Genomic DNA, 27,183 nt, shown 5'->3' on the forward strand with positions numbered 1-27,183 from the left:
CCTCTGAGACAAGAGGAGGACGTCAATGATTTATAGGATAGAGAACCCCCATAGGGAGTTCTACTGGAGTCATGACATTGGTGGTGTTCAGGGGAGGAGGAGGGGCGAAGCAGCAGCAACGCAGGAACAGCAGCTATATGGGTGAACAAACAGGGTGAGTTACAACTTGCAAGAGTCTTAAATAGAACTTCATTTAGGTGATTGGCAACAGCCGAAGAGAGGGAAAGCGTGGGAGACATTGATTGGACAGGGATAAAGAGGGCGTGCATATTTATGAATGGCTGATGTAACCTGAGGGCGTTGCTGCAGGGGAGAGAGAGATGAATGGAAAGGAACCATGGATTAGTGGATGGGATGGATAAACAATCATTGACTAGTGAAGTAGTCTTCATTATTGAAAACAGTCTAAGACATTATTTGAGTGCATCCAGTTTTGCAGATATTAATTACAAATGGAATATTTGCAAGTAAATAAATTGAATTCAATCCAGCTCTTCGTCACTCTGGGCTCCAGACTCCGCCTCCTCGGCGAGGGAAGTGTCCCTCAGTCCCGTGAGGGGAACCAGCCTCCCCTTTGAATCCACTGTCATGGGCTGGATGATGTTGTCCCTGGAAAACAAACAGTCCACAAAATCACGGGTAAAAGCAAAAAACAGCACAGTTCCATCTTTAAATATTTTAGATAAATTTAGATAAAACTTCAACTTCAGTATTCTGTTTACTCTGTGTATTTTATTTGTCTTTGTTTTGTTAAGAGGATCTTTCTGTGTTGCCAAGGTTCCTTTCATGTTTTTCCTTGTTCACATTCAGGGTCTAGGGTTGGGAGATTGTCATTTTCATTGATTATTTCAAAATGTGCTAAGCCCTTTTTTAGTGTAACTGTGATTAAGGACAAATAAACCTGACTCCAATGATCATGTGGGGAAATTCCATATGGTTTCGTATCACATCACGATGCTTCTCTTCTGACATTTTTAAGGAACTTCATTCCGTTACATAAGAACATGATATGGATCAACATTAGGCCTACAGGTGTAGATAAAACAGTAATGAAAGTATGAATATTGGCTGCCCTCTTGTTTCATACATGTATAACTTGGAAAATAGAGCTATACTTCTATTTTCAGTGGACAACGGAAACCAAACTGACCATCTCTCACCAGCCAGACAATCCTATAGCTTCAACACGTTAATCAAATCCCTTTAATCCCTTCCTCATGCTGACCCGGAGAGCTTGCTGAAGATCTTGAGCAGCTTGTGGGCCTCCTCATCCTTCTCCTCCTCCGTCATGCCCTCCATGGGGTTGTGCTGCTCGGCCTCCACCCGCCCCGTCACCGGGTTGACGAGAGCCTTGACCTGCCGGTACTCCTCGGTGTCGGAGTCTGAGTCGCTGGAGTACTGCCCGCCGGAGCTGGAGCTGCCCAGCAGCAGGCCCCTGGTGGCCAGCAGGCCCGCCGCATTACCGTAACCCGTGTACTTGATGAAACGGCTCACTGGAGGAAGGACGGAGACATATACATTATATATATATATATATATTATAGATGGAAAAAATGACTTTCAATCTGACATCCATGAGCTCATTTTAGAGGTCTGTGTGTGCTGTACACCGGACACACCTGTTTTGAACTTCATTACCTTAAAGCCATTTTGATGTAAAGGCTTATGCTAAAATGTTTGAAATGAGTTTCTTTAAGACAAATATAAATAGTCAAGTTGATCCTATGTATGAATTTCTTTCCAAAGCCTTTTTGCCTTTCTATTCGAGGAATCAGCGTGACGTCACAACACCGCAAATCCCCCGGAAGCGCGGCTGTTAACTAGTATGAGTTGTGGCAAACAAACCTCATCTCAAAAACTATACATGACATCGCTTATATTTTTCTGAGTGAGAGCAGAAGTAGCTCAAGAGTCTGATTGATGTATAATATATGCATGTCGTGTTAAAGTTGTGTGAACTGTCGCAGTTTTCAAAATGTCAACAACATAGAGTGAGACATTCAAGGCAGCTCCACATTGTTTGTTTACCAAAATGCTGCTCGGCTGATCCCTCGTATTCAGGCAAAGGGCGGCTACTTTAAAGAATCTAAAATATAAGATAGTTTTGATTTGTATAACATTTTTGGCCACTTCATAATTTCATTTGTTACTTCATAGTTTTGATGTCCTTACTATTATACTAAAATGTGTGTGTGTGTGTGTGTGTGTGTGTGGGGGGGGGGTGTACACTCATCTTATAATAACATGTCATAGATAGACATCGACTGTCCTATCTGATGTGTTCAACTTTAACACGGGAGACTGTGATTAATAAGCGTACAAGCGTATAAGCGTTTGTATTTTAATTTTAATTTTGTAACTGTAACTGACTTGTAACTGACCTGTCTTGGCCAGGTCTCCCTCGGAAAAGAGATTTCAATCTCAAGGGACTTCCTGGTTAAATAAAGGTTAAATAAATAAAAATAAAACATATCTACACATTCCCCTTCAGTCGCCCTGAGTATATCAAGATGTTCTTTTCAGTCATCCAGATTAGGAAGATGTAAAAAACAAAAAAACAATGGACTTCAAATGAAGACTTTTCACCACTCTTCATCATCATCATCATCTTCCATATTATAGGTCCAGTGAATTTTTATTCTTGGATACTGTGTTTTTTGTTTTGTTTTGGGGAGGGGGGGGACTTTACATCATTCCCCACAGATCCAGGGAGAGCGCTGGTGTCTGTCTGGTCTCACCATTTTCCTTGCAGAGGACAAAGAGGAGGTCGGCGGCGCAGTGTTTGAGCTCGGTGTCGAAGTGGGTCATGAGGCGGACCAGACGGCTCTTCACTGTGTCGCCTTCCTCTGGCTTCAGGGACACGTCTCTCAGCGGGGGCAGGACCTGGTGAAGGTCGCCCGGGGACGCGGGTTAGGATTTCAGCAGAAATATGACCTTATAATGATTTCATTTCAGAGAGTCTCATGTATCTTCTCTCTGTGTTAAGATATCCGAATAAGCACCAAAATAACATTATTGACCAAAAACGGGACAAGGTTTTGGGCTGCATTACTTGTTTCCTGATGAACTGGCGTGTTTCCCGATGCGCCCGGCAGCTCTCCGTCAGCAGATTGAGGACCGGGGTCAGCTTCTCTTTCATCTTCTCGCCCTGAGATGCAGACAAATAAGCAAATAACATTCCTTCAGATTAATTCAGCATAATCCTATCATGGCCTCTCAGATGTGGCAAATGAGCAAGCACAGAAAAACAAATGCAAGAAATGACTCCTGTGATCTGCAAAACATTGGGACACACCGTAGTTGAACTAAGGCCATGTTCACATTACAGGCTAATCTGATTTGCTGATAAAGTCATTAATCATCATTATCTTGATTGGTTTCCCAAATCTGATTTGGGAGTGTGTCCACACTGCCACAAATCTGATTCTCAAGTCGGATCTGTGTGTCCAGACCTAAACAGCCTATCTGCATGGGTTGCTATGGTAACGACGTGGGCGTCAGGAAATACGTACGTTGGTGACGCGTGGTTTTCCTGCGCAGAAGCATTTGATGACGAGTTGCGAGTGACGTTCAAATCAGATTTGGTGGATCTGCGCGTCCACACTGAAGTCACATCAGTCGAAAGCAGATTGGAAACTACCTCCATATGTGGTTTGGGACAAGTGACACAAATCAGACTTGGAGCGTCCAGACTCATAAAACCAATCTGGATAAAGTCATTAATAGGTCACTAAAGTTCACAAATCAGATTTGGCCTCCTAGTCTGAACATGGCCTTAGTAACCCATGATTAAGTAAAATATTTGATTAATATTCAATATTTTATTCATGCTCTTCACTCATTTGCTTCTCAAACGCTCGCGCTCTCTCTCCCGGCCCTCACCGAGTCCAGGCGTCTCTCCATGAACAGCAGCATGGTGTGGACACAGTCCATGTTGACCCCCTGGTAGTGCTGGGAGCCCGGATGCACGGGCACGGACAGCAGCACGTCCAGACACTGGAGAGGCAGCGCCGACAGCAGGTTGACCGTGTGGCTGAGGGTGGACAGGGGAACGCAGGGGAACAGAGACACAGAGGGGGGCAAAAAGGATGACAGGGGAGAAGAGGCGAGTAAGTACGCGTGCATGAGAGTCAAACGTAAGATAAGAGCACGTATCATTGTCAAAGTCATTCCTCTGTGTCTATCCTGCCTAAATCGTGTTCATTCTCACCCCTGCAGTTCGTCACTGTCCTCCACCAACAGGCAGCGTCTCATCAGGCAGAGACGCAGGATCGCCACTAGGTGCCGGTAGAGAGCTGCATCTTCCTGAGAGGGGGAGTGTGCACATACAGTTCATTTCTCTAGTCCAGTCGTTCTCAACATGGGAGACGGGACCCCCCAGGGGGTCGCAAGATTATTTTGGGGGATCACAGGATGATTGTCAAAAGAGAAAAAATAAAAAATGAAATGATTTTTCTCCCATGATGATTAAATCTCCCATAGCAATGGTTTAATGTATTATAAAGCTATATAAACTATAACAATGATTTCAGTAAGTGAGTGAAGTCAGTGTGTGAATGCGTGCGCACTGTCGTTGGGAGGGTAACGGCGGGGTGGGTTGGGGGCGAATAACCCCAGCCTAAAGTTTTCTGTGGGTCACGGCTCAAAAAGGTTGAGAACCACTGCTCTAGTCTACATACAGCCACTCAACGGTTTAACTTTGGGCTAGGGTTTGATTTCATCTCATCTATTCTTCAGCAGCAAAACTCATATTTCCTAGTTACTGTATATTCAATGTGTTGGCCACACAGCAGAGCAGCTGTAATGCAATCAAACCTGAAGGCTGCCAGGTTCACGCTCCTGGGAATCCACTGACCTCATTTGGCTCCTGCCTGTGAGTGCTGTAGGTGATGTTGAAGAGGACTTTGAGGATCTCTATAGTGCGCTGAGCGGCTTCCAGGGAGATAGGGGGCGCTGCCGGGTCCAGCGTCACCTCGTACTGGTCCTTCCACTGCACCTCCAGGCAAGACTCCAGAGCTTCTGTGAGGATGGACACTCCTCCCTCCTGCAAGAGGAGACACAGAGGAGATCAAGTGTGAAGCGGCAAGCAAAGCGCAAATGAGAAAGCAGACCAAGAAGAAGCTCATAAATACAAAGAAATGTAGGTGGACCAAAACAATCAAATCACAAATCAAATCACAGAAGATTCTTTGCTGGTGTAGTGATGCATGTTGGCCAAAGCCAGTAGTTCACTTTTGTGATCTTCAGATATTCCAGTTGTTGCCCAATTGACATCATAAAGATAGAGATATAACTCAGGGCCAGGGGAAGTAACAGCTGATCTGGTATATTGGTAAACCATGCATAAGTAACATAGGAAGTACAGCACTATGTGTTTAATATGGTAAGTTAACATAGCATGCAAGTGAAGCATCAACAGCCTCGTCTACATCCCCTGCTCTCACCTGCTGAAGCTGACTTCTCTGCGCTCACCTGCTGAAGCTGACTTCCCTGCTCTCACCTGCTGAAGCGGACTTCTCTGCTCTCACCTGCTGAAGCTGACTTCCCTGCTCTCACCTGCTGAAGCTGACTTCCCTGCTCTCACCTGCTGAAGCTGACTTCCCTGCTCTCACCTGCTGAAGCTGACTTCCCTGCTCTCACCTGCTGAAGCTGACTTCCCTGCTCTCACCTGCTGAAGCTGACCTCCCTGCTCTCACCTGCTGAAGCTGACTTCCCTGCTCTCACCTACTAAAGCTGACTTCCCTGCTCTCACCTGCTGAAGCTGACTTCCCTGCTCTCACCTGCTGAAGCTGACTTCTTTGCTCTCACCTGCTGAAGCTGACTTATCTGCTCTCACCTGCTGAAGCTGACTTCTCTGCTCTCACCTGCTGAAGCTGACTTCCCTGCTCTCACCTGCTGAAGCTGACTTCTCTGCTCTCACCTGCTGAAGCTGACTTCTCTGCTCTCACCTGCTGAAGCTGACTTCCCTGCTCTCACCTGCTGAAGCTGACTTCTCTGCTCTCACCTGCTGAAGCTGACTTCGCAGCTCGTCTACATCCCCTGCTCTCACCTGCTGAAGCTGACTTCCCTGCTCTCACCTGCTGAAGCTGACTTCCCTGCTCTCACCTGCTGAAGCTGACTTCCCTGCTCTCACCTGCTGAAGCTGACTTCGCAGCTCTGGCCGTAGAGCGGTGATGAGGAACAGGAGGCGAAGTTGGTAAAACTGTGAGCTGGAGGGAGAGCGGCAGCTGGCAGTGCAGGACAGACGCTCCGTCAGACCGTACATGAGCCTGGGGAGCAACGGGACAACTTAGCTGGCTGCCACTGTCATGTTGTCCTATACAAATCCTCAATGAAGGTTATGAGATGAGTGTGAATGTGTGTGTACAGGGCTGTGTGTGTGTGTGTGTGTGCGTGTGTGTGTGTGTTTGTGTGTGCGTGTGTGTGTGCGTGTGCGTGTGTATGTACTGTATGTCTATGTATCTACTGTATGTACATTTATGTATGGTATGTAAAAGAAAAATCCACACTCGGATACACTTGTGACATGTCTTGTGGCTGCATTGCATTCTGGTCTATTGAGACTAGTTGGTGGAGAAGTTGGTGGGACAGTATACACTCTATGAAGCCCGTGCCTATAATACATTATAATCATATTTATAACACATTATAATGCCATCATAATTCATCGAGTGAGTGACATTAATTTGTGAGGACAATGCAGTTGACATCTACAAGTGAGCTTGTAGATGTTTTGTATTATTATTTCTGTTATTTATATCTTAGTTAAAATTGGCTAAGTGGGCAGTGTCTGCCTGTGGGCTCGGTGTTAGTCACGAGTTGTGATGTCAACAGTGATGTCACTTGAGCAATTGTGATGTAATCAGTGATGTCATCAGTGATGTCACTCGAGCAAATGTGATGTCATCAGTGATGTCACTTGAGCAAATGATGTAGTATGAGCCGATGGCGCCTACAGTAGGTGGGTGGGCAGGCAGTGATGAAGTGCGTCCTGATGAAGACGCACTGACGTCAAAACGTTGTCTTTTTACTCTGCACCTTAAATAAAAGGCATTCTATGGCCCGAGTTGCTCCAGACTTCTTCCTTTTGGGTGGGCAGGCAGTGTCTGTATGTCTGTCTGTCTGTCAGTCATGATTTCCATAACTGCAGCCATAGCGCATCATCTCCAGAGTCTATGCGCGCTCGATTCCGAGTTTTCTTTTCTAAATACTGGATATATTTTGCACCTATTGCAAATAATATACACCATTTTGCTTAGATTATCTAAAAACAGGATGAGCAGTCTTGTCGGTTTTGTGTCTTTTGGGTTAATGCAGCAATTTTATTTTCTATTTTATAATATAAGAATGTAAAAGGCTGTATTTTAATGGTGATAAAAGCGTAAACAAAAACATTGTGGAGAAAAAGAAATAATGCCATCATAATGCATTATTTGTATAGTCATAATCATGCATAGACAGCTACAATGTTGTATAAGATTATAAACACATTGTTTACCATCTTATATACATCTTTTTCATTACCACTTCAATGAAAAAGAAAAACAGATGAGTAATGTTATAAAACATAACCGTAGCATGATTATAACTATACTTATAATGCATTATGATGGCACTATAATATGTTACGTGATTATAATGAATTAAACACAGCCTTCATAGAAGTGTTCACAAACTGGTCTCTTCGCCTCTTCTAACATGGATTTATCCTTGTATGATTGTTGAACATCGGTTCTATATATGTGTGTGTGTGTGTGTGTGTGTGTGTGTGTGTGTGTGTGTGTGTGTGCGTGTGAGTGTGTCCGCGCGCGCGTGTGTGTGTGTGTGCGTGTCCTCCCATGCACCCACCTGAGAGCACTGAACCTCTCCTGTGCCCAGGAGCTGTTGTACACCACGTTACACAGCACCTTCATGGCCTCCTTCCTCTGCACCTCACCCCCCTCCTCCTCCTCTTCCTCCTCCTCAGTGTCCGTCTTGCTCTCCCTGCGGTCCCTCCTCCCTCGCTGCAGGACCTTGTGGTGGTCCGCTCCCCTGTGTGTTTCTGTGACGCCGGCCCTGTGGCTCCCGTACTCGCCGCTGTCGTCCGGGTCCCCGCTGCTGATGTCACTCTGGGCGTCCTCGTGGCCCGCGGGAGACTCCTCGTCTCGGTCGTCTTCCACAGCGTTGTGCGACCCTTTGGCCTGGGCCAGGGAGGCGATGATGTCGTCGTAAAATTCAGAGTCGGGGTCAGCGGGCTCTTGGGCGGCGGCGGTCAGGCCGGCCAGCTTGGCCACGGTCAGGAGAGCGTTGTCCGTCACCAGGGGGTCCAGCACCTTTTTGTCCCTGGAGAGGATCCGTAGGGCACGCAGACAAACTCTGAGCAGGCGGCATTTCACTCCCGTACCGATTAACCTCACCAGGACCGCCGCTAAATTCTAAGGAAAGGGACAGAGAAAAGCAACACGTACTGATGATATCATTGTAAAAAGGAACAACAAAAACATACAATAATCAACCGTTTTTATAAGCAAGTGGCATCGTCAGGTACCTGTCGGAGGATGAGGCCACGATCCTGGCAGTACTCATCACAGTCAGAGTCTGAATCGGCGTAGTCCCGCACTTTATTCTTCCTGAACTGGTGCAGCAAGGGAAAGAGTCCGATTAAATCTCTCATTCAAAATGAGATCAGATACAACTCTACGTCTGCACTGTGAGACATTTTCAATACTGAGTCAGTTGTAGCTGTGCTCAAAACAAATGCTGTACTGTACCTCTTCTAGCTCTTTTTGCTATGGAAAGCAGACAGTCCATTTTCAGTGATTGATTAATTGGAAGAGAGAGAGAGAGAGAGAGAGAGAGAGAGAGAGAGAGAGAGAGAGAGAGAAGACAAAACAACATCAGTACACGTTTACAAAGCGAAGACATGACAGCACCAACATCACACCTACCTGCTGTTCTAGCAGGCAGACAGACAGACAGACAGGTCAGACAGACAGACAGACAGACAGACAGACACACAGACAGACAGAGACACACACAGACAGACAGACACACAGACAGACAGACAGACAGACAGACACACAGACAGACAGACACACAGACAGACAGACACACAGACAGACAGACAGACACACAGACAGACACACAGACAGACAGACAGACAGACAGACAGACAGACAGACAGACAGACAGACAGAGTGTTGAATAGATTAGCACGCAGTATGTTCCTTATTCAATTACACAAGCTGGGCTCAATCTGCCTGAGCAGCAAGGAGAGAGGAGAGAGGGATCAGGGACAACTGATACAGCAGAACGACTAATCACACAGACAGTGTGTGGGAGGGGAGGGGTGGAGTGGGGAGGGGAGGGGAGGGGTGGAGTGGGGAGGGGAGGGGAGGGGTGGAGTGGGGAGGGGAGGGGTGGAGTGGGGAGGGGAGGGGAGGGGTGGATGGGCGAGGAGGATGGCAAAACGACTTACTTTCCTTCGGTCTCTCTCATCTGCATCAAAGAAGAAACATTGGGCGTACTACGAGAAAGAGACGTTAAACACGTTATTTGTACATTATTTGTAACGCACTACGAGAAAGAGACGTTAAACACGTTATTTGTAACGCACCAACATGATAAACGGCCAGCGACTGTATTGTGCTAGAAGTAGGCCAAGGTCACTTTTCACTTTTTTACAGATTATGAAAGTGCAGATTGTAAACTTTCAAATGATGTGTCCCACATTGTAATCTGAAAAAGAATGAAGGGAGATATGCTTATTTGAATGTTTACACTCCTAAAAGCCACATTCAGAGATAACGGCCCTCAAAGTTGGAGAAGCTTTTCACACCTAGGCAGCCAGGTAAGGGGGGACTGGACAACAAGGACTTTTATTTAACAAGATACACTTATTTACTATTTTCTAATTTTCTGGGAATTACAATTGGCCATGTGGTCCCTTCCTCTGGGGTGTGTCACATAATATAGCGATTATATTGACAGATATTGCGATTGCGATATGACTCACGATTTTAGTGGGAATACAAATTTTTGCATTTCATTTTCACAATATACACAAAAATGATGGTGTGATTTTTACTGGGGTCTGCAACAAATGCATGTTCCCTTACGTCTGGAGAATATGATTTGGAGGCCGGGAGCATCTCTGTTGCATCACAATGCTTCATTTGATGGTATGTTGTGACACATTTGATCTTTGCGGCTGCTCCTGCGATTTGGATTTTGCACTTGGCCATATTGTGATTTTGATATTGATTTGATTAATTGTGCAGCCCTAGTGTGTGTGTGTGTGTGTGTGTGTGTGTGTGTGTGTGTGTGTTTCTGAGGTGTTACCTCTTTGTTGAACTCCTGTAGCTGTGTCTGAACACCGTTCTCATTCCCCTGCCTGATGCACTGGATAATCCCCTTCACGTCCAAGTCCATGTTTCCCTACACGGAGTACACGCACACGCACACACATGTGCACACACACACACACACGCGCGCGCGCGTGCACACACACACGTGCACACACACACATGCACGCACGCACGCATGCAGGGACAGGAGGGGGCAGAGGAAGAGGCACTCATGTCATAACAAAATCACATCACATGACAGAGGTTATGCATTAATAAGTGCAAAATGATTAAAAAAAAACGCATCATCAATACGTCTTTTGTCTGTAAGGATGTATCAGGATTATGCAGACTTGCACTGTCTCCCCATGCGTTGGTTTCACCTTACCTTACCCAGGTGATATCGGTGCAGTCAGTGTCCTCGTAGTGTCGCTTCAACTTGCTTCTTTCTCAGTGTCCTGTCCTCATATGAACACCGTGGTGTCACTCCCTTCAAATCCACTCAATTCAACCGATGTGCTCACTCACTCACTCTCTCTCCTGCACTCAAGCTGACACTCTCTCTAGCTCTCTCTCTCTCTCTCTCTCTCTAATCCTTGAGAGATGCAGGACACATGGGGTGGTTATGGTTATAATCCACTAATGGACTTTAAGCCTGTATCTCTCAGTGCTGCTGACCCTCTGACCTTTTATAGCTTTTCCAGACGTGTGCTGTGCAGCTCTGTTTGTCTTTCTCTCGCTCTCTCCGACAATTCCAGAAATGTAAAGAGAAATGATATGTGTGCACTTTATACTCTGCTATTCATGCTCAATCCCACAAGATGGAGCCAACTCACCCAGTGGCTTTTTTTTTTAAGTTCTTGTATGTGACTTAGGTGTGCCTTGTAAAATATCTCTCTCAAATGCAAACTTTTTTAGATTATACTCTGAAATAAGCTACAGGTGCAGCTAATCTAAACACAAACATCTGCCACGGAAACCAATGTAAAAGCAGGGGATGACAACTCAAAACAGATGTGTTATATAGTGTTGACATTTTTAAACATAGAACTCCAATAAATCTCTTGTTTTCCTTTTAACCTACTTTCGTCCATCATGTTCACTTTGCGGGCACATGGGACAAGTTAGCCCTGAAGCCTTTCTGTAAGAAAGCCACGCCCAACTCATTTGAGTGGTCGTCGCAACTGCTTCTTCCTGAAAACGTGTGGCAAGTAAAAAATATGTGGTTAAGATTAGGGTTAGGGTTTTCTTATCTAACCTTATCTTATCTTGAGCCTATAGCACAAGAATTTCACACGTGATACTTGTACTACGGAGTGACAATAAAAATCTTGAATCTTGAAACCACGACCATAACCAAACCCTAACCCTAACCAAATTGTTGTACTTGCCTAAACCTAATGTCTAACCCTAATGTTTTATATAAATGTGTGTGTTTTATTTATTTTTATTTTAAATGTTTATAGAACAATAATCAAACAAGACAAACAAACAGGCTCAGACACAGGAAAAGAAAAAAACATACATCACTGACATTTAACATAACGTGGTGCTACCAACTGCATAAGGTGCTTATGTGCTATATTGTGCATATGATCCTATGCAGGGGGTCCATGGGAAACCAGTCGGACAAGCCATCCGTTACTCCTAACCTCAGTCACTAGTCAGTCTTAACCTGGTCAAAGTAGGCCAAAAATGGGTCCCAGATAGTTGAGAACCTTTTCGGCTCTCAGGAACCTGAGTCTCTCCATCTGTATAACAGAGATCATGTCCATCAGCCACACCTGAAAAGAAGGTGAAGAGGATGACTTCCATTCCTTCAGAATGAGTCTTTTGGCAACGGCTGTCCCCTCTGTGTCAGAGATTGTTGCACAGCTGTAGGGAAGTTCAGAGAGGACTCAGAGCAGCCGAAGATGACGAGTTTTGCCTCTGGCTGCAGGGTTATTTTATAGGCCTCAGAGTAAAAAAAAAAGTGTGTGGTTTGACCGGGAATCGAACCGGAGTCCTCAGATTGGAAGGCAAGCACCTTATCCATTAAGCCACAGGACCGAGCACACCCTGAGCTGCACTTTTTTCACCCCCTAACCCGACAATTAAAAAAAAAAAACTTTTTTCCACATTTTCAGGAAGAAGCAGTTGCGGCGACCAATGAAATGAGTTTGTGGCGTGGCTTTCTTACAGAAAGGCTTCAGGACTAACTTGTGTGGGCCCCACTGACCCCCCCCCCCCTTTCCCCCTCCGGGTAGACCCTCAAACTGCTCTGTGCCCCGGGGATGGAGCTGAAGGCACCATGAGAGAAGATGACATGGAAGTGAGTGATGGTCCTTCCTGGCAGGATGCTCGCGCTTGTGCCCAGTGGGTAGAGGAAGCGGGGGCTCGGGAAGGCTGGGAAGGCTGGGAAGGCTGCGGCGGCGGGCTGGTGAGTGCAGGCTTTGAACAACAGGATGCACACTGCGTCAGCGAGAGGGGGAGAAAAGTCAGCGGTGGCCTGACAAAGCACTCCGGTGCAACTAAATCCATCGTATTTCCTTGAAGATGCATTCGATACTCGAGATGCGAGATATCAACAAGTCGGAGCAGAGCGAGAGAGAGAGAGAGTAATGACCGTCAGTGACCTCAGAGGGAAACGGCTGGAGAAAACAGTCATTGCCGTTGACGTACATGTATGCAGACCAGCACTGATTCACCCAGACTCGTCGTTAGTAGCCGTCATAACACTTGTAGGCTAAACTCGAATGACCTCTATATGACCTCAAAGATCAATCCAGCCATTTTCAATGAGAATCTGATGAGGGCATTCATTGCACTAATTGCGCTCCATATGGATTCGTAACTACTTCCCGATTTTTACTGTAAGAGACAGAAGCAGTTCCTGATCTTCTCCGAGGCTTATTTAATAACACATTTTCTAAATGGTCTCGCTGACCTTAACCAAGTTTTCTGAATGAGGCCATGAGAAAAGACCTTACTGAATGAAGAGTTGATTATTGAGTTTTCATGATTTATGATTATTTTCATGTTTTAACTATACAGCTGAAGGATTCCACGCTCCTGCATGCTTGATTATATGATTACATGATGATTGCATGCCTCCTACTACATGGTGGTGTGCTCCTCTATGGTATAAAACTTTTTCAAAACAAGTTAGATCAAATCAAAAACGCATTGTGGTCAAGCTCAAAACAAGGCTGATTTTCTTAGCTCCCTTTATAGAGGCCCTTAAAAACAACGGTGATTTACTTTTTTATTTTTTATTTCATTTTGCACATGATCTCACACATACACGCGTTACAGGTGGTATTTATGGAAAATATGGAGTAACATCTTGGAATAGATATGAAATGTAAGTTTCCCGTGCAGTCGGGTGCAGTTGGTGCGGAGCAACTGTGGCTCCAAATCTGCGACCCGCCTCGCTCTCACAGAGCCGCAGCCGGTTATAGGCGGAGCAAGTCAGACAACTTTTCCAACCATCATGCAACGGACCAAGCAAGTTACTGGTCCAAACTGTGCAGGACTTCCTCATCTCAAACGAGCCTATTGATTCAGTGCTCATCACTGGTCCACACTTAACTCAAGTCAACTCTCAATAACTGTCAAACCAAATCAAAGTCTGAAAAACGGTTTACAGTTTTTAGATGTGTGAGAGATCATGTGCAAAAATAAATCAGCATGGTTTTTTGGTGAAGTGCCCCTTTAAAGTTTACATTTTGGGGGTATAATGTTTTCACCCAACAGCAGTGATGTGAGCAGCAGTGACAAACCATATGATAGCAGGTTTCTATTAGTCTTAGTATGGAAATACAGAAATAACTCCATAATAGCCAAGTAAAATAGATAGAATAACTACCGTAGTTCTAGAATTACAATGACTCGTACTCATGATTCGATTTGAAATCTATGATGATCTATGATCTAATGATCTAATCCAGCGATCCCCAAAGTCCGGACTCCGGTCCGCATCCGGACCCAGACGCCGTGGTGTCCACCCGCTATGCCGACCACTCGCAATGCCGACCTTAGGTTTAGGCGTGGGGGGTGGGAGAGGTTAGGTTTTGGGTTAGGGTCTGGGGGAGGTTAGGTTTAGGCGTGGGGGTGGGAGAGGTTAGGTTTTGGGTTAGGGTCTGGGGGAGGTTAGGTTTAGGCGTGGGGGTGGGAGAGGTTAGGTTTTGGGTTAGGGTCTGGTGGAGGTTAGGTTTAGGCATGGGGGCTGGGAGAGGGGAGGTCGGAACAGCGAGAGGTCGGAACAGCGACATGGAACCTATCCGGACCGAGCCCTATAACCTACAAATCATTGAGAATCGTTACATTTCACCGAGCTTTTCTTTTTTAACCGGCACATGCTTTTCTACCCTTTACGGTACTGGTTTAATCTGCCAGGAAGCTCACAGACCAATACATGCGCTGTAAATCATCACACGTGATGCTACTCAGCCAATCAAATATCCGATTCGATTCTGCCGGTTCCAGTCGGTTCAGTGCTGCAGGCGAGAGATTGTCCGACACGGAGATATGCGAGAGATACAAGTCATTTCACATGGCGTGCTCAAAAAACAAAAACAAAGATTTTGTTTTAATCCGGAGCAGGCAGACTCTTTGATGTTCATTCATTGTTCTCACGGGCAGTTCAAAACCAGGCAGTATGTCTCATGTGAAGTGCGATGCGATCCTAACCTGTCTGTGAAAGCGCCACACGAGCAAACACACTCAAATCCAGACTGAGGGCACACTCACACATTCACTGCCCAACGGCATGTGACGTTTGCATTGCGAACGATCGATAGACAGACAGACAGACAGACAGACAGACAGACAGACAGACAGACAGACAGACAGACAGACAGACAGACAGACAGGCAGATAGATAGATAGATAGATAGATAGATAGATAGATAGATAGATAGATAGATAGATAGATAGATAGATAGATAGATAGATAGATAGATAGATAGAGACAGACACTGAGACAGATAGATAGATAGGGAACTCACTTCTCTCAAGAGAAAAGGTGGAGTTAAGGGAAGAAAAGAAGATTTTCTTTCTCAAATTAAAACACTTTTAAGATGCACATTTTCCCAAAGCACTCTGTTGTATGTTATTTTTAAATGCAGCCATTATTTTACTTGAAATGAGAAAAGAACATGTATTTATTATTAGTGTAGGCTAGTTATTTATAATTAATCCAGTTAAATATGAAAACTAAATAAACATTGTTGATGTTTATTTTGATTTAACAGTCAGTCGTTGACTACATACAGACATTGTACCATTAGGCTACTGCAATCATTGAAGTAGCCTAAGTTCAATGGCACTGAATCATAACGCAAGCTACTGTACGTTACAATGTTCCGGACCTTTGCTTGAGGACATTTTCTCTAACTGGACCTCTATGAATTTTAATTGAGTGCCCCTGATCTAATCATTAGATCATAAATGGCACTAACTTTGATGTTTTCAGTAGTAGGTTTTCATTAGCTTTTAATGTATAATACATACAATAAGTGAATAGATAAAACAGCTCGCACACTGCATGGGCTCCAGTGAAAAATATTTATTGCACCGTTCTGGTTACGTTTCAAGCAGACTGCTCTTCATCAGACAATACAATAACACATGATATATTTTAGAAAAGATATACCAATACTGTATTTTGTATGTTTTTTGGTATTGTATTGTTTTTGTGGTATTTATTGTATTGTTGTATTGTGTCATTTTAGGTGCTGGGCGTGTTCACCGGGGCTTCGGCGGTAGTGGTTATATTTGATTGCCTTCACCTATTTTGGCCTATTTTTTTGCATTGACAGAGAGAGTTTGTGAGCTTGGCAGAGGATATTTTCTGTTGACCGCACTCACGCAGGCCAATTTATGATTCTGGTACCAGATGTATTTTTACATGTTTTTTTAAGTGGAAGAATAAATGCTCAAACGCATATCTTTGAAGTGGAACTGAATTATTTTTACTAAACGGGTCAAAGTGTTTAGTTCCCGTGTTTTCTCCTGTGTTTACTCCCTCACTCCTTTTTCCGACTGCCTACAGCCGCTATAAATACTGACTATGTAGCCTACAATACAAACTTACAAAGCCTACAACAATACACACTTGCAAACACACTCCATAGTTAGTAACTCTACACGAATAACAGAAAACACCTTTTTACTTGTATATGACCCAATAGAGTTACCAGTCACTTTAACCTATAAAGAGTGTTTTCTTACGTGCATTTGTCCTGGAAATGACATTGTTATTTCCAGTCATTATTATGTAATTAATGGCCTGTAATTTAAAAGGTCACCATGTTTTCTATGCGGTCATTTTCCCTTCTATCGTATTGTCCAAATGATGGATTTGCTCCAGGCAAGGCAGCAGGTGGACCGGAAGTGGTCACTGGGTGTGCAGTCATAGAGAGCCAAAGTGAACGTCACTTCCTGCTTCAGCACTGTACCAGAGATTTTCATCCAACATTTATTTTCCCATAGATATTTCGTAAAATGCGTATAAAATAGTTGTACTTCGTCAAACCAAACGGTTCAGATATATTTAGAATCGGGAGACACCATAGAACAGGGATACTCAACTTGCTTTGCCCGGGGCCACTTTCGTGAAATGATAGAAGGCCAGGGGCCAGTTAATAAACAAACAATATACATTTTTCTGTTGCAGATTGTAGGTTTTTGTGGTGTCAGCCAGAGTTTAGTCTGACAATGTTGTGCACACCGGATAGTTAGTTAGGTTAAGTTAGGTTAAGTACATACATAAGTGCCTGGGTAGCGAGCAGATGGCAGTATTTGACAATTTAGCAGCTAAACATAGATTATTGAAAGATATTTCATATTCCAGACTGAAATGCTATAACAGAAGTGGAGTATTGGCCAGAATGACATGAACATTTGGACACTTATTCAGTGGGTATCTTGCATGTTGCGTTCAGGTGCACTGTTATAAAAAAAATAAAAAATAAAATGCAATTCCATCGCGGGCCACACAGAGTGCCCGTGGGCAGCATGTGGGATAAATAAAGGGGATAAATAAAGGATAACTTAACTTAACTTAACTTAACTTAACTTCTACGTTTCGGTCAGAGTGAAATGTTATGTGGTCTCTCCTGTTTCTAAATATATCTGAACCGTTTAGTTTGAACAAGTAAAACTATTTTTATAAGCATTTTATGAAATGTCTATGGGAAAATAAATGGGGGAGGAAAAACTCTGGTACAGTGCTGAAGCAGGAAGTGACGTTCACTTTGGCTCTCTATTCAGAGCAGAGGGGCTGTGGTATATTGGCACGTTGACTACTGCCTTCATGCAACGAACTGTAGCTTCAGTGTAAAACAACTCCGCCCTGCTCCCTTAATCATCAGGTCAACTCACACGGCGCTCTGTGATGGGTGCGCTTGGTCACCGTATCGCTTGGCTGTTAATGTGCTTGTGTGCACGCGCGCCAATGATGATTCAACGCACTCTTTTGACGGCACAACATGCCCAGATGTTAGCCACAGGAAGAGTACACAATAGACTCTAGGGGGGAAGCTGCGAGAGAGGGAGAGGGGGTGGGAAAACATTAAAAAACGTGACTTTGGTTCCCCCGTGGACTTATTATTAAAAGATAAAGGATTACGGGATGATTTCCTGGAAAGATTTTACTATCTGGCCATGTGCCAATCCTGAAAATTCCCCAAATATTATGTGATTTATTATTTTTGTGTGAAATTGTATGGGGAGTAATCAGGGGGTGTTACTATGTGGCTACGCTACCATGAGGGTTGCACTTTTTAGCTGCGACCAGCAGCCCGATAAGTCACTCTGTCGTTTGGTCGGGCGGTCGGTCGGTCGGTCGGTCGGTCGGTCCACAAAAAGTTCACCACCCTTTTGCGGGCACAGTTTCTAGGAGGCTGAAATTTGGCAGCATGGAGGTCAAGTGTGTGTGGGTGCTGGGTGTGTGTGTGTGTGTGTGTGTGTGTGTGTGTGTGTGTGGGGGTGTGTGTGTGTGTGTGTGTGTGTGTGTGTGTGTGTGTGTGTGTGTGTCGAAATGCAGGGTGGCAGAGGCAGAGTAGTAGGGTGGGCTGCCCCTGTCATCCTGCATTTTGGAAATTTGCATATGTGGTCGCAGTTATTGCAAATTCACACCTTGTTTGTTATTATTTTCTTGCAAGGGGCCTGATGAAGGGGTTGTTTTTGGTGTGTGTGGGTGTGTGTGTGTGTGTGTGTGTGTGTATGTGTGTCTGTGTGTGTGTGTGTGTGTGTGTGTGTGTGTGTGTGTGTGTGTGTGTGTGTGTGTGTGTGTGTGTGTGTGTGTGTGTGTGTGTGTGTGTGTGTGTGTCTGTGAAGGTCATTTCAGGAATAAACACGGTGACGGCAAAACGAGGCAGGAAAATGGGATGATAAAGAAAGGCCTGCAGGAGAATTGGGTTATTTTGGGCTGTGGCTGTTTCCTGCAGGTGATGGGAATGAAAGAGGGATTTCTGGAACAATTGCTCAGCAGCAAGTGGAGCGAGGGAGGAGAAGGAGGGAGGTGGACGTGGATGAGGGGAAGGGGGGATGTGTGTGTGTGTGTGTGTGTGCGTGCGTGCGTGCGTGCGTGTGTGTGTGTGTGTGTGTGCGTGTGTGACGTGTGTGTAAAGAGCAGACTGAACATAAGAATCAATGTAAACATCACAGAAGGTACAAGGTCACTGTAAGTTGAAGTACAGACTTGGCCACGGTTGTTTTCGTTACGATCACGGCACCTGTAAATAGACAATCAAACTGCCACGGAAAATAATGAATTGTAAGCGTGGGAGTTGGTCTAGTGACTAACTTCCAGACACGCCCCCTTCCCCGCACCACGACTGTATAAAGGACCATGGGAGGAGAGGGATGCTACACTTGGACACCTAGCAAGCAGCAAGAGACTACAGCTCAACCTCTGGATTGATGGTGTACTCAAAAAACCACAGCGGGATTTTGCATTTTCTTGGCGGTGAGTTTCATCCTGGATTCATGTTATAGTTGTTGTTTTTCTCATCCGAAAATGCTGTTTTGCTATGTAACTAAGGCTAATACTGAGATTCAAACAGCATCTACTATGGATAATATCTGATGTGCTGTCAGAGAAGTATATTTTCCTCAACATTCTCTCTCTCTGCTACAGGCCACTGCAGTATGGAGATAGCTGTACTGCTGCTACTGACTGTGCCTTTGACTGCTGCCTCTCCACTCAGACCAACACGCAGGTCAGTAAACAATTATTAACAACAACATAACATAGAAATAGCATGGTGACCATGAACACACCATCACTTCTTATCTGTGAAAGGAACATTGAAAAGATCTGCCTCAAAAGTGATAGAGAATTTTAAAAAATTGATCACACTATAATACATGTTAGAACATTGATATTAAAATGTGTTCATACTTGTTTGGTTCATACCGTTTTTTTGGACGCACAGGACACAGACGGACTCGTTCCCCCCGGGGACCAATGTGCAGGCATCAGATGTCAACAGGTCAGAGGTCACACAGGAGGGTCACGCTCCAGAGCTGAGGATCGTCCCGTTTCTTTCAGAAGACAATCAAGACATGGACGCCCTGAAAAACAGGTACAGACAGAAGAGTGCCCTTGACAACAAGGGAGTGGCTGTAAATAGCAAACTATAGTCCTGCCTAGTGCAGGCTTGCTGAAATAGACAGCACAAGGAAAACAAAAAACACTAGAATACATTTTTATGTTTTTATTCATTTTGATTCTGGATATTGAAGAAAACATCGGCCGCAGCCTATTGATTCAGGATAAATTAATTAAAGTCCACTTCTTCTGTATTAAAAGGCCAAATAAAATGGACATTAAACATTCTCTATTGTATTTATTTGTATTTATTGGTTTGTGAATTATTCAGAAAATGTATAGATGATTCTGTACGTGTATTTGATGTTATAAAGACTGACCCTATTCTAAACATTTTGTCCCTTGTCTTCACCACTGACAGCATGGCAGTGAAGTCCCGCCCCAGGCGCGCGCCTCACGGGTGCCAGCTCGGCACGTGCCAGCTCCACAACCTGGCCAACACGTTGTATCAGTTTGGCAAAACCAGCGGCAAGGATGAGTCCAAGAAGGCCCACGACCCGCAGGGATACGGCAGATAGTGACAGGAAGACGGACTGTCCATCCACCCCGTGGTATTATCGAGTGCCGCAGGGATGACGTCTTTTTGTCCTGGTTCTTACGTGTAAAAAGTCAATGGGATTTTTTGTATGGAAATTTCGGGTTGAATACCTAAAAAATAAGGTCTGTGGTTAACAAAGGTTTATGAAACAGTGAACTTTGTGTTCAGCAAAATAATCTTCACAAATGAGGAGCACTTTTATGACTTTTGAATAGGGATGCACCGATATGAAAATTTTGGCCGATGCCGATAACCGATATTAACATTGCCGTTATGGCCGATAACCGATATTTACCGATGTCGATATGATCTGTATAAAAACACATTTCTATGATAATAAAATTTTGTACATACTGAAAAACACATGTAAACACTGAATTTGAAAAAGTAATGCATTTCTTTATTTCAAAAACATTTGTAAAAGCCCATAAATCATAGATTTACTGCATTATTTCATCTCAATGTGAAGAATTTGGCTGATACCGATAACCGATATTAACATTGCAACATCGGATATGTTAAAAAAATGACTAACATCGGCCGATACCGATATGATTGCAGATATATCGTGCATCCCTACTTTTGAAGCATTTCCTAAAAATGACCACAAAAACGCATTCATGCTCAGAAAATCATAAAAGTGGTCCTCATTGTGAAGATGATCTTGCTGAACACAAACTTTGCTGTTTCAAAAACTTGCACAGACCTTATTTCAAGCATTTAGCCAAAATCCCCATTCCCCATACAAAAACCCCATTGGCTTTTACACGTAAGAGTCGAAGTGCTAACATCCAGGTCTTCTGGACTCATTCCTGCGGTACTCTAGTAAAATGACAGTGGGTTGGGTCTGGGATGCCCCACTGTAAGATGTCGCTTAGGGCCCCAAAATGTTCAGAAACGGCCCTGGACGGACAGTGATGGACTGAGTTTCTGAATATATCTATTTAACACCATTATTGTCTACTTACTGACTGACTAGGTACTCATTATGGATTCGTGCTCTGTACGCACGTTGAAGGTGGATGTTTGAATATCGATTGAAATGCCTAATCATGAGACTTTTTAAAGAAATATATAAATGTGTCAATATTTAAATGCATTGTAAAATAAATATTTAATATATAGCCAACTGAACGTTCTGTCTTATTTTTAGGTAAACATGACTGAATTAAAAAAATGTGAATTATTGCAGCTGCTCTTGGCCGTTATGGCATTAACACCCCTGTCTACAAGTCTAGACGTCTGTGTTATCTTCTTTATCATACTGGCGGTTCGCTTGCTCGTTTGTTGTCTATTACCGCCATCTACTGGTTTCATTAATTATTAATCATATTATTATTACGACTAGTAGAAATAAATTCGTTCTGAACCCGTCTTTCAGAAAATAGGGCAAAATCCTACAGTCCCTGCATTTTGCACTGTAAATTGCTATCCCCCTACTTCCACACCTCTTTCTTTCCCTCTAGTAAAACATTGTTACACACACAACCCTGTTGGATGTTTCCCTGCCTGGAATAGCCTTTCTATGCAAAGTTGTATCCATTCATAGAGGGGTAGGGTACCATTTTCCACCATGTATTTACCAGATACAGCTGATCAGACGTTTTTAGCTAATCCAAATTAAATGTTTAATCAACTCATCTCTCTACAATCCACATCAAAGACAAACATCGCTCATCCTCCTTTGTTTTCACACCTTTTCTGTCATCCACTCATCGACTCTAGCCCTATCTATCTAGATGGCCCCTCCTATTTTCAAGCTTTCAAAGGGCATTTTTGTCGGGTTTCTCTCCCTCTCTCCTCCCAGCCTGTTGAAACCAAACCACACCCTCACCTGTTCTGTTCCTGCTCTGCACCTTGATTCCCACTGGGACTGCGGGGCGAGGGGCATGGCATTTTGATAGTTTCCTGTAACGTTAGCTAACTGGAAAATGGTAGAAAGAAAACCTGATCTTATTTTTAAGATTTGAGTCCCAAATTGGGAACTAAAACAAACCATGAGCGGTACGGAAGAAGGCGGAGGAGGAGGGAAAATTTCTAAATCTGAGAAGGACCAGGTGGGTGTCAAGTTGGCTCATACCGGGTATATACTGTAATGTAAATGTAGTTATATGGTGATTTTTGTGTGTGAGAAGCCTGCAACAACACGAACAGAGAGGAATTCCGACGGTGGAATGTATGTGGTGGTTAGGCTTTGTATGCTTGTGAAATGAAGACATGAGTCACGGTGGTTGGCTTACCCAGGAGACAGGGAAAGACAGTCACTGCAAGTAGTCGCTGGTCTCAGAAATACGATAATATCAACACTTATTGTGCCGAAGTCCTCAAAAAACAGGCGGCGAAGTTTCAGGCGACGGCGTGTCTAAACGTGCCAACTTTCTGCTGCTTTGTTTACATTGTGATACTGTGTGTGTCGTGTGAACTCAGACGAGTTCGACAGTTGTTCTGTTCAACTTAAAAGTACTGTACCGAGCAACGTCGTAGCAAGCATTTACCAGCGGAAGTTAAGCTAACTTAACCTCGAACTAGAAACAAACAAACATTAGCCTGATATCAGACTGAATGGTCTGGACCCAGGCAAAGGAAACATAACCAAAGAACTTACATTGATAAGAAGAGCCGGGTCCTTGTTTGTTCCATTATAGCATGGGGGGCACGACATTCCGGTGTCCGGCCTTACTCTGCCTCTGATTGGCTGTCTGGTTCCGTGGAGGCGTTTTCAGGCCAAAATGGCGGTAGCGCTGTTGTAGTAAAAAGCAAATAGCCCTTGCTCTTGCCTTCTATACTCTTTGACATGACTGCAGCTGTCAGACATCAGTGTCCTCTTCATCTGGGCTAGTAAGATCATAAAAAAAACGTACCCCTCGGGGGCGTAGAAACGTTTTAGTGATGAATGTATTTAATTTCCTTTAGCTGGGTCTCATGCTGACTTTCCACTGTGTCAGTATATTCAGTGTAAACGTACAATCATCCATACGGTCGCTTTAGTACACAGTCTGTAACAGTAAAGACACCGAAACAGAACATACATAATATAACATAACATAACACTCCACATAAATAGTATAATCAATGTGCCGTACATGCCATGATATAGCCCGTTCCATTTGTACTGGGAACTAGGAAATATCTCATGGTTCAAAGGTCAGGAACGCCCCCTGTGATGTCACCTGCCCCTTGGATTTCCTACATCGATCTGAAAGGACGGAGCCTCACCAGCCCTACTCTCACGTAGTCAGACCCACCGTCGACGTCAACAAGCTTCCAGCGACGTAGACGTCATCTACGTCGCTATAGTAGGCTATGTGAAAGTTGTAGTAAATTTCCTTTTATTAGCACTTATGTCTTATTTGTGCCTCATTAAATCAGTCATACACGCAGTCCTGTCTAACCTCTATCTGTGGACATGTTGCTACAGTGTTTGTATCTGCACAATATTGCAAAATGCATTGTTACCACCAACTGTTATTGCTAACTCTGCCTGGCTAGAGCTAACCCTGGCTAGTTTCCCGCCTGTTTTAATGGAACGCGGTGAACTCGGGTGTGTGACGTCACTCAAATAGGATATTCCTAGTTCCCAATACAAAAGGAATGCCCCAATAGCCTCTGTGTCCCCCGACCATCTATCCCACACAACATCAACAAACCAGAGAGAGTAGAAAACGACAGCCATCTGCCAGAAGTGGCAACCACTCGTTTAGGCACAGCCCTGCTCACCAAACCCCCCCACCCTGCTTCACCCTCTGTGCCAAAGTCAACCCCACCCTGCTTAACCCTCTGTGCCAAAGTCAACAGGTCGCATAAGTTCAAAATCCCTGCAGGGAATGTATTTCAGTCTTATCTTTCCATGTGCAATTCAAGTCCCAAAAAGTAACAGGCTGTGTTTGAATTATCACACACATAAGACAGGGATATGCAGCAAAACAATAACCTGTGTGTGTGTGTGTGTGTGTGTGTGTGTGTGTGTGTGTGTGTGTGTGTGTGTGTGTGTGTGTGTGTGTGTGTGTGTGTGTGTGTGTGTGTGTGTGTGTGTGTCTCTGTCTCTGTCTCTGTCTGAAACGTTTTCAGAGCTGGATCCCCAAAATCATCAAGAAAAGAGTGTGCACCACCTTTGTAGAAGATTCCAGGTAACTATGCCAAGCCTAATTGAAAATACTGGGGGGGAAAATATGAGAAAGTTGAGGTGATAATGATCTATCTGTAATGTCATTTTGATGCTTGTGGAGATGCAGAAGAAGACGAAGCCTGAGATGAGTTGATCAAATTGATGTATTGTGCCCCTGGCTGCCTCACTCAGTAATGACAGGCGGTGCCAGTGTGGCGGTAAGAGAGACGACCACGCCTCGGTGGCCCTCGGTGACTACTTCAGCACGGCCATCGTCAACCACTGGGACAGCGCGCAGCACTCCTCTGAGTACCCCACCGATGCCTTTGGAGAGCTGCAGTTTGCAGGATCCAGCAAGAGGCATAGCTATGTAGGTGCCTTTCTGTCACTATCACACAGCAGTGCTTCTCTATGTGGGGTCCCGGGACACATCAGGGGTCCTTGAGGGGGTTCCAGAAGGTCCCGGGCAAATTGATGAATCATTTTAACTTCACCATTATTTCGTTTACAAGAAGTTAACGCAATTAGAGAATGTTGAAGAATGACTACTGATCATTTAGTTACTTAGCGCAGCGGCCGAGCTGCGAGTGCGAGCTGCAGGACAGGCGAGGCCACGCAGCGGGCAAGCCTAGGGATCGAGCCTAGTAAGTTGAAAATCACTGTGATACAGATACAGTAAATGCTCTCTATCTGGCTCTTTACAATCCTTAGTCTTGGTTCAAATCCAAGGCATTTTTTGTTGTTGTTGCAGGACAGAGGCTTCTAAAGATGATCAAAATAATGATCCAAATGAATCAAAAGCTGCAAACAAAAACAATTTTCAACCCTATGATCTTATCTTATCTACAGTATTATTCATAAAGTATTCCCATGATGCCACATGCATTTCCTACCAACATGCCAACTCATTAGCCGTGGATTTCGATCACCTGTTCATTTATTATAATCAGCTGTTATTTTCCTACTGAGATGGCTGTGCACAAATGCTATGAATAGGACTAGTCTGGAAGAGTAGGAATGGAAGATTACACATATACACACAGTACTACTGCGCACTCATTCCCCCATTGCTACCACAGTACATGTCCAGTAAGTGCCTTTGATGATTTGTTGAGGGAGGGCAGAGGATTTCTTGTTCATTTGCCCAGATCATGAATGTATGACCAAACCATACATCTTTAATGTTATAAATAATGTTTTTATTTATTTATTTTATTTATGTATTTGCACATAGTAAAATCAAGAACAAACGAAAGGAAATAAGTGGATAAAATGTGCTGGTAGAGACAAGAAACCCTAATGGGCTTATACGAGGTCTCTTACCTAAGAAAGTAAACCAATATTAGCAACAATTACATCACAGCATACAATAGGTATTATGTGTGGTATCAGTCTGTTTTCTATGGCTTTCTTCATACTAAAATGATCATAATCCTATCCTCCATAAGTCCTGGCCTCAGCTTGTCTTTATATAGGCTGACAATGCCGCTCCTTCAGATAAGCATGTGTTTCTGTTCATCAGTGAGCTGTTGTCTTTCTCTCAATGGGCCCCTGTAGTACCTGCGTCTGTCATGCGACACGCCCGCCGAGATGGCCTACACCCTGATGACAGCCCACTGGGGTCTGCCGTCGCCCAACCTGGTGGTGTCTGTGGTGGGCGGGGAAGGCAGGGCGAAAGTCAAGACCTGGGTACGAGAGGTCCTACGGCAGGGGCTGGTCAAAGCCTCGCAGAGTACAGGTGGGTGTGACGTCCGTCAGTAATGCCCCACACTACACCCGGTCCTCTACTGACCTATCCCCCATTTTTTCTGAACCACCGTTTCCATTCCCCTCATTATTCTGTTGAAAGTAGTGTGGGATTTGAAAGTCCCTTTCATGTCAATCATGATCTCCCGTGCCTCTTTGATGATAAAGGTGCTATATGAACATCATGGATGTCTCAAAACACATAACCCAGATAAATCCACGCCAGCCTGTGTAAGGACAAAAATGCCTCCAAGTGAGCCGTTTTGACTTCCGTAACTTTGTGACATCACAAAGTAATACTCATTTAAGACTTATTAACTTATCATTTCACCAAACCTGTTATCTGTAGCATAACTGTGTCGTATGGAAACATGTTCAGAAAACAATCAACTGCACCAAAGATGGATCTAACCTAACAGATAATCTTATCAGAGGCCCCGCCCCCTCAAAACAGTGCATAGATACCGAGGGGAGAGAGAGGGTAGAGAAGTCCCTCAAAGGCTGTATTTTATTTTATTTTTATTTATTTATTTGCAACATAATTCATAACCTTGTTTTCAAGATCCATTAGATATGCAAAAAATAGCATAAAATGGGACCTTTAAATATGCTTGGCGGTCAAAACCGAGGGAGCAATATTGTGAGTGGCAAGCGGTGACTCTCTGTGCTGAATCTGCTGATCATATTCAAGTTTCAGTTCTGGGGAAACAACCAACTTCCCTTTTCTTGGAAGTGAGTGACTGTATGTACGTCAAAAGTGTATTGGCATAAATTGCACAAGATTTACTCGTCTGTCTCACCACTGTGTGACAGGTGTCGGGTGTCGGAGGGCACTCTGTCTCATGCCTTCTGGTCCTGCCCTTTACTGACC

General features: G+C 44.2%; 3 protein-coding genes across 4 annotated transcripts in view; 2 read left to right on the forward strand and 1 right to left on the reverse strand.

The window, feature by feature from the left end:
- Nucleotides 1-482: 482 nt before the first annotated feature.
- On the reverse strand, nucleotides 483-10,410 carry LOC310775750 (chaperone Ric-8A-like; the record flags this gene model as incomplete). Its single annotated transcript, XM_083635888.1, has 13 exons — nucleotides 483-609; nucleotides 1,226-1,493; nucleotides 2,739-2,883; nucleotides 3,053-3,148; nucleotides 3,883-4,033; nucleotides 4,211-4,305; nucleotides 4,856-5,044; nucleotides 6,134-6,269; nucleotides 7,849-8,414; nucleotides 8,528-8,614; nucleotides 8,751-8,768; nucleotides 9,458-9,505; nucleotides 10,321-10,410. The coding sequence occupies 13 exons, from the start codon at nucleotides 10,408-10,410 to the stop codon at nucleotides 483-485; spliced, it is 2,016 nt and encodes a 671-aa protein (XP_083492014.1).
- An 8,779-nt stretch (nucleotides 10,411-19,189) lies between these two features.
- LOC310774625 (uncharacterized protein) lies at nucleotides 19,190-21,442 on the forward strand. The gene is made up of 4 exons (XM_083634719.1): nucleotides 19,190-19,278; nucleotides 19,450-19,531; nucleotides 19,748-19,897; nucleotides 20,285-21,442. The coding sequence occupies exons 1-4, from the start codon at nucleotides 19,233-19,235 to the stop codon at nucleotides 20,439-20,441; spliced, it is 435 nt and encodes a 144-aa protein (XP_083490845.1). The 5' UTR covers nucleotides 19,190-19,232; the 3' UTR covers nucleotides 20,442-21,442.
- Nucleotides 21,443-22,323: 881 nt separating this feature from the next.
- LOC310774725 (transient receptor potential cation channel subfamily M member 4-like) overlaps nucleotides 22,324-27,183 on the forward strand; it is a 25,663-nt gene continuing 20,803 nt past the window's right edge. For both annotated transcript variants that reach the window (XM_083634852.1, XM_083634853.1), the window contains exons 1-4: nucleotides 22,324-22,518; nucleotides 24,530-24,588; nucleotides 24,759-24,936; nucleotides 26,124-26,304. In XM_083634852.1, the coding sequence (XP_083490978.1) occupies nucleotides 22,459-22,518; nucleotides 24,530-24,588; nucleotides 24,759-24,936; nucleotides 26,124-26,304 (478 nt within the window). In that variant the 5' untranslated portion in view covers nucleotides 22,324-22,458. The remainder of the gene's footprint in view (nucleotides 22,519-24,529; nucleotides 24,589-24,758; nucleotides 24,937-26,123; nucleotides 26,305-27,183) is intronic.

Source organism: Poromitra crassiceps (genome assembly GCF_964638095.1).
Source record: "Poromitra crassiceps genome assembly, chromosome: 4".
Classification (NCBI taxonomy): Eukaryota; Metazoa; Chordata; class Actinopteri; order Beryciformes; family Melamphaidae; genus Poromitra; species Poromitra crassiceps.